Here is an 8224-nt window from a genome sequence, read left to right on the forward strand (position 1 = left end):
CAGCAATAATTTATATGCTGAAGTCTGGCTAACCCAGCACCATGATAGCTTGATTCTTCCCATACCTACAGAAGAGAATATTGGTAGCTCAGGGTTGAACTGTGGGGTCCTTCATGCTCTCCTGGTTTGGTGATTTTCTTACAGACGTTTCATTACCCAATTAGGTAATGTTATCAGTGCTAATAGGGAGTGGGGTTTGCTCTTATTTTTATATACTAGGTATCCTGTTAGTGTTGGTGGGAGTAATCTTTTGGTTCCTCGATTAGGCCATTAGCTTGTTTCTCTGCATTTGTAATTCCTTCATTGGGGTATTGTTTACTTCTTGACTGTTGGTCTGGTGTTAATTTTGATGTTAACCTCTGCTCTTATGGGTGTTGTTTGCTGATTGGGAGGTATTTTGGTGTTTTTGTTTCTTTTTTGGCTTTTTGATAGTCTCTTTTGAGTGGTATGTACATTTTTTATCTCTATGTGCCTGTTGATGATTGATTTGTCTGAATGACAGGCTTCCAGGAGTTTCCTAGTGTTTTTGGGCTATTTGACTTGATACATGTTGTTTTAGTACCCATATATATGTGGAAAATACCAAGACTAAGTGACTTATCTCGACAGTAAAAACTGAAAGCTCCAGTTAGGGACAGATAGTCATGGAGAAAATCTATCTATATACGGGTAGTCACTAAGAGTCAGCACAGATTTGATAGTACATATTCAGTCATGACCTATAATACACATGCAGCACATAGATTTTTTGTTTGTTTGTAAGAGCATATAAAAACCAAAATTAAGTTATAATGACAAAGAATGAACAACGACAATTCTGAAAGATTCAGTTGTGGAGATGTACTAAAATCCATCAGAGTAGATAGATTATGAAATTTACAGAAAAAAGGAGTTCCATTGGATTGGAATGCATCTGGGATTCATTTTATTAATTAAACTTCTATACTACCATCCCACCAAAGTGTATCTAGGCGACTTAAAGTTATTCAATAAAAATACCATATATATATAAAATCCTGCCATCTGAAATTCATTGACCAAAATTCAGAGTTGCTATGCAGAATATTTATTTTCCACACTCAAAGGGCAATGTACATTGGACTATAAATCCAAAATTTATTCCACTCATTGCAGTTACAATATGCCTTGGTGGACAGCTCCAAATCCCTCATGCTCCAGCTTCTTAATTTAACATAGAGGGTGTGGTTTTAAAATTATTTATGGATGTGATTAGATCAGCTTCAGTTTGAGGTTGATAAAAAGTTTTGCTTGCAGCAAAAAGGGAAGGCTGGAAAGATCCTCTAGAGATTATGTTTGTTCAAAATCAAAGGTTGCCTTTCTGCAGTCTAAAAATGCAACAGAATTTAAATGCCAGAGCAACAAATGAAGAAACTATTTGTACATTTAGGTTTACATCTTCCAAGTTCTTCCTTCTAGGGAGTTTAATGAGTGAATCACTTGGCCCTTTTCCATGCAGAAGGGAGGAACTGAACTTGATGTCTGCAGAGTCCATGTTTTCTTCAGTCAATCTTTTTGGTTTGGCAGAACATTGTTGGCCCAAGTAGTAACAGAACTAAGCAAACTATGATTCTAAAGAAGGCACCATTCAAAAATTATTTTAAGTTCTTGGCTAGAGCTACAGGGGCAATGGAGAGAGGGAGAGAGTTGTTAGTAAGATGAAGGAGAAATGAAATGAGCTCCAAAAAAAGGAGGGGCAAGGGTGGGAAAGGGAGGGCTAGAACAGGAAATTGAGAGGCCCTAGTGCAGGAACAACTGCTAAACTGCAGATGTTTGGCAGCTGCAGACAGAGGAAGTGCCTAAGAGGGGAGTGAGATTTGCTGGGCTGAAGAAGGCAGTAGAGGAGACAAGAGCTCCGGAGGACCTCGTCATATAACATGCCTCTTCCACCACCCCCTTCCTCACCTCCACCCCCGTGTCCAGCATCTCGAGAATCTCTGAGCCTGAATAGGCCCTTCCTACGAAGCCTGTTAGGAGGGCTGCGTATAGCACAGCTGCTGTTAGGTGCTGTCTGCTGGATAACTTTAGCAGCTCACAAATATGAAGGAGCAACTTACTTTGCAGTCTTTGCAGCAGTCTTGGTGTGGCTTCTTACCTTGGTTCTTTTTGGACTCAGTTTATTGGGCCGATGGACTCTGATTCCTGTGGTGGGGACCCGCTGGCTCCTAACAAACATTCTTCATGACCTGTTGCTTGGAGTTATTTTCTTCACGGCTGCTGCAGCCATCATAGGCTACAAGGCGCGGAGCATCAGCTATTGTACCCTGCGAGGTTATAGCCAGCCCTGCAGTTACACTGCCTATTTAGTTGCTGCTATTTTTGCTGGTAAAACTGCCTTCCTGTACTTGCTCTCCGGACTCTACTGCTTGGTACGGCGTTTCCAGGGGCACCATGATATCATCTGAGAGATGCAAGAAATTCAAGAAGTACAGACCTTATTCAAATAGATGGATAAATCTAGCATACAATTAGCCTATAGGTACCTTGCTCCAGATGCTGTCACCCTCCTGAGGAAAACCTGATGCATACCCTATTTTTTCTGACAGTTATGAATGCTCTTACCTCCAGATGACTGATCTTTTCATCCACAGATGGACGCATGCTGTCATGAACCAGAAGCTAAAAATGATGCATCTTAGGAGGAACTCCTGGAAATCAGATTGTGGATTTATTTCTCTCTCTTTCCCTTGTCTTCTTTTATTTTGGCAGGAGGATTTCTATGGGTCTGGGAAGTTTTCACCTGATCTGTACTTCCAATATACCTGATTGCTATAGGAAGGATTTGGTATTATCACCTTCTGGTATATAATATTGGTTTTATTATTCATGCTAACCTGTTTTGGATCTTAGAAATGAAATGTTCAGATTTTATACCATATGGGCTTCTTGAGAGTTTTTTGTTTGTTTGTTTGCTTGTTTGACGCAGGAATATTCTGTTTTAAACAGAAATTTATACATAATTATTTTCTGTAAATTTTAAAACTTTTGAATATACCCCGATAGTATTTGTAGCATTATTGTGTTTTTCAGAAAACAGAGGGATAAAGGCTTCTGCCATCTGAAACAGCACTCTCTAATTGAAAGAGCCGATTTTAATTCTAGATGTACGCTAATTAAATTAAGAAAAATAGTATATGTTGAATAGGCTCAGAGATTATTTTTCGGTATGGGTACAGTATTGTTTAATATATCCCAGTACTAAGCTCTGTCTCCATGAATGAATTCCAATCTTAAGGGTTTCAATTCACAAAAGAATTGCTCAAATAAAACCTTCTGTCATCTTGCCCATATATGTTACTGTATTATTTCACTTTGATGAAATCTCAGTCCATATCCTGCATTAAAGTAGCCTTCTCTAAAATTGTTTCCGTCAGACGTTTGGGATTCTATTTACCATCTGAAGAGAATTATAGAAATATTTGTGTCCAATGTTCTTGAGAGCAGATTTGGGAGACCTTGAGTTGATGATTTGGGAGGCCTTTTACAACAAACCAATCATTATCAATAGGTAATGTTCAACAGTGATGGGACAAAGAATAGTGAGCGGAGGCTTCACCTAGAAATGGAAAGGATTTACTGATAATTAGCTAAAGTTACATTTGGAATTAGGGTGAATTATAAATTTTCTCTAGTTAATACCTTCTACAGTAGGCCTTAAGTTTATGCAGGATATTTTTCAAAGACAGGAAATAAATCTTTCCAAGTTTACTCCCTGAAACCTCTGTTTTATACAGACTTTCTAAAAATACTGAGAATTTGGAACTTAACGAAAAAGGTATCTAACTATGTAGCAAGGGATAGAGCTATTTTCCAGGTTATAAGTGTGGTGTAGCTCCTGTGATGATAGGGCACTATAACTTCTGTTGTTATAATCTGGAAGCATTTACAATTTATTTTGTATAAAACATTATACTCAGTTCAACTTGAGGCAAGTGAAAGTAGAATTTTATAGTGCCTGAGAAAGTCTGAATATAAATGTAGAAACCAGCCATAGTAGTTCAGTACTTCAGAATTTGGTCAAAAGGAAGAGGGTGAGAAATCATAGTAACAAGAACTTTTAAACAGCAACTTACATAATTTAGAAAGCTCCTGATAGTATTGAGATCCAGCATGGATTAATTCAGAATTTCATGGAGAAATGGTGGTGCTGGACAACTACATCATCTCTTTTATCATGCTCAATAAAACATACCCAAGTGTACATATTGGAACATGAAGGAATCAGAATAAAGCTGGAAGGTACCTTCGAGGTCTTCTAGTACAGGTACACCTTATTTGTTTCTAGATGTTCACAGATCTGTTTTTTAATTATTTTTTAAAGTATCTTCCCAGGTATTGGTGTTGGCTGATTGGTCTGTAGTTTCCTGGGTCTGTTTTTTCCCCCTTTTTTAAGATGGCTACCACATCAGCTCTTTTCCAATCCTCTGGTAATTCCCTGGTGTGCTAAGATTTTTTTTACAGATGTGATACAATGGTTCTGAGATAACATCTGCCAGTTCCTTCAGAACTCTGGAATGTAATCCATCATGTCCTGGTGATTTATATTCATCAAGGTCAGACAGGTGCTCTTTTACCATTTTCTTGCTTATTTTAATTTTTATTTCTAGTCTGTCTTTTACAGTTATGTTTTTGGTAGATTGGGCTTTGGTTTCTTTTTGTGTGAAGACTGATGCAAAGAATGAATTAAGCAGCTCTGCTTTCTCTCTACTGCCTGTTACTTCCTTCTCTTTAGTGGACCAACTGTTTCCTTGACTTTTTTCTTGTTATTTATATATTGAAAGAAACTTCTTTTTAATTATCTTTGACTTTTGTTGCAAGTCTTTATTCCTTCTGAGCCTGCTTTCCTGACTTCATCTTTGCAGAATTGGGCTGTCTGCTGATATTCTGCCTTAGTTATGTGTCACTCTTTCCATTTTTTGTACTTATCCTTTTTGTCTTTCAGTTTATCAGAGAGATCTTTGTGCAACCATGCTAGTTTCCTTTTGAATTTCTTGTTTTTCTTTTTTGGTGGTATTGTTTTGGATCATATTTTTCACTGTTTCCCACGCTTCTTGAGTTGTTTTCCCCTTTAGGAATTTTATCCATGAAATTTTGCTTAGGCTGTCTCTGAGTTTGTTAAAATCAGCTATTGAATTCCAGTATGATGTCATTCTTGCCCAATGTTCCAGCAACTTCAATTTCCCCTATCACTTATTCTCTATTAGTAAGAATTAGTAAGTACTTAATTAGTAATTAGTAAGAACTTCAACTCCCTCTAACACTTCTCTATTAGTCTATTAATAAAATTAGGTCCAGCATAGTTTTTCCTCTAGTTTTCCACTACTGTCTTCACACAAGGTGAAATTGATTAGCTATTGGGAAAGAACCAAATGCCCATGCCAATTTAGTCAAGAGTTACGGTAGGGCATGGCAGCCTGAAAGTGTTCTAGGAGGAGGAGATAAATATAAGGAGATAAAAACCTTCAGGCATGCTGAATCCAAGGGCAATTTGGCTCTAGGCTACAGGCAGCCCATCAGCGGAGAATTGCTGTGCCATCCTACCTACTAGAGATGGGAAGAGCAAGTGGAAGTGTTGTTTCTACTTTTAGCTACTGTTAACATGTTCTAAACCAGAGGTCTCCAACCTGGGCAACTTTCAGCCTGGAGGACTTCAACTCCCAGAATTCCCCAGCCAGCTTTGCTGGCTAGGGGATTCTGGGAGTTGAAGTCCACCAGGCTGAAAGTTGCCCAGGTTGGAGACCCCTGTTCTAAACAATGTGTAATATATCTGGGAATGGCTATAACATCCATTATGTTTGGAGCATCTTGGCCACTATAGATTATTCTTGAATATAAAATCTGAAAAAAGGCTTTCTCAGTAGGAGGAGTTGCAAAGCAAGCAGTATAAAATAGATTAAACATTTAGGGGTATTTGGATCATTTCCTCTTACTTTCCAAAAGTTCCACTTTGGTTATTAGACACAGATTTCTGTTTCTGCATCAAATTCTAGATATGTTCTGTCTGGATAAAATTTATATTCCAGATCCTTAATTCTGTAATTATCTCAGATTCTGAATAAAATTCTGTATAATAAGCATAATCTGTTAAATAGCTCTGTCTTAAACATATATGCATTTTCCCCTCCAAATGCAACTAGGAAAGAGAAAAAAAAAGGAGCAACGACAAGGAAAAATTAGAGAGAGATGAGGGAAATTTGGGTAATAATAGGTAAGAAGCAACTCATTCATCTTTGGCTGTAAAAAAATAGCAATTACAGATTAAATAATTTAGAATTTGCTAAATTCCACATGTACTGCCTGAGATTTCTGCCTTACTTAATGCTAGGACTGGCCTTGTGCCTTATTCCTGCAAGGTGGGTTGTTCCAGATACTGGTAAGATATAAAAGAATAAATCTGATTTGGAGATTGCATGAACAATGTACATTTTTCTTTCATGAGCTTAATGATTATGTGATAATTTTTCTCTGTGTATGCATGATTGTCATCAACTGTTATCTTAATCTCTTAAGTCCTCCTTGCACAAGTAAGTCCTGTAACTAAGTATAACTAAGTATAACCTATAGTACTGTCTTCCAATAGTACTTTATTTTTTAAATAAAAGATGATTGGATGTTACTAATAGACAGAACATCTACCAATGCATAACAAGTGTGTAAATAATTGATGTGGATGGAATTTAATATATTGCTTTTGACTCACCCTTGATCATAACCAGGAAAGAAAGATCCTTGACATTAATAGTTTTTATTGATTTTGGGCCCAAAGCTGTTTGAAACATCACAGACAAAACTGGACAAATGCCACTACAGATTTCACAACCTTCATGTTACTAATTTACTCAGAGACATTACTTTTTCCTGCCCTTTACTTTACTATTAAATCAGCAAGAAACTGACTTAATAGAACATCGCATGTCACAAATGTAACTGACTGCAGCCAGATAACTGGGTTGTTGTTGTGGAGAAATAGGAGAAAAGAATATTAGATATTTTTGCCACATTGTTTATAAAAATAATAAAGGTGGGATATAAATGAAATTATTGATTGCTAGATAGAGATGAATCTCAATATATATTACTTTAAACATTCAGAGTATTCAGTGACTTTTTTTAAAAGGAAAAGTTTTGATGCTGAAAACAGTTCTAATTGTAGAAATTAGTTAAGTTGCAGTAAAGATTGTAGACATCAGTAATGAGGAAAAACAGAGATGTGAAGTTATTTTCTATCATTATAAATATGTTGGACTATGATACTGGACAGGTTCTGCTTTAAATTGAATAATTTGGATGAATAATTTGAGCAGAAAAGCATAATAATTTGAAGCAAATCTACCAGTACTTGCTCAGAATGTAAGCATCACCAGTATATCACTGCATACTGATGAACATTTATACTCCTCATTTATGATAGGAACCAGTTAACATGTAATAATGCAAGAATAAAATGGTGGTAACCCCATTTTGATCAAGCTTTCTGGTGTACTGTAGATCATGGTTAGATGGTCACAGAAAGTGGAATTTACAGTTCCAGCCTTTTTCAGAGCAATGAAAGTGAGATCATTTTCAGGAGGACTAGGGTAATTGATGGGTTCCATTTTACTCAAGGAAGTGATTATGTTGTAATAACAAGATGAATTGTGATCATTTGAGTAGATAACACAGGGCAGTCAGAGAACGAGGGAAATATTCAAGCAGAGTGAATTCTTCCTTCTGAAGAATGTTTTTGTGTGTACCACAACTCATGAGCTTTTTTTACATTTCTAATTAAAATAACACATTTTAGCTGTTAAATCTTCATATTTTATCACATGAATTTATGCAAAGAGAAACAGGCAATTACAGCCTTATTGATCACAGTGAGTGTACTATTGCTCTGTGTGTCCCAAAGGTGCTTTTCAAAAGGCAACTGGACTTTCTTAGTGTTTTTCTTGAAAACATTTCACTTCTCATCCAAGAACTTCTTCAACTAAAGAAGCTTCTTGGATGAGAAGTGAAATGTTTTCAAGAAAAAAACTAAGAAAGTCCAGTTGCCTTTTGAAAAGCACATTTGGGACAACCATGACTAGGGAGATTAGGAATCTCCATAGATTTATGCTTTGTGTACACACTCATGGAAGTATTCTATAATGAGAGCACTCCAAATTATAACACTATGTCATTGTGAAGGCAGCCATAATTATTCAAGCTTCAGATCTTCCATCAGAGT

The 8224-nt window shown here is 36.6% G+C and overlaps 1 protein-coding gene across 1 annotated transcript; it reads left to right on the forward strand.

Moving 5' to 3' along the window:
• The first annotated feature begins 1774 nt into the window (after window positions 1–1774).
• Window positions 1775–4577, forward strand: MARVELD1 (MARVEL domain containing 1). Its single transcript, XM_058186996.1, has one exon. It carries the CDS (start codon window positions 1896–1898, stop codon window positions 2421–2423), a length of 528 nt encoding a protein of 175 aa, XP_058042979.1. The 5' UTR covers window positions 1775–1895; the 3' UTR covers window positions 2424–4577.
• The last annotated feature ends 3647 nt before the right edge of the window (window positions 4578–8224 follow it).

The sequence above is a fragment of the Ahaetulla prasina genome, chromosome 6 (genome assembly GCF_028640845.1).
Source record: "Ahaetulla prasina isolate Xishuangbanna chromosome 6, ASM2864084v1, whole genome shotgun sequence".
NCBI lineage: Eukaryota > Metazoa > Chordata > Lepidosauria > Squamata > Colubridae > Ahaetulla > Ahaetulla prasina.

What these genes read in the sequence shown, in the direction of transcription:
- MARVELD1 (XM_058186996.1), top strand. Translation starts at nt 1,896, where the DNA reads ATGCCTCTTCCACCACCCCCTTCCTCACCTCCACCCCCGTGTCCAGCA.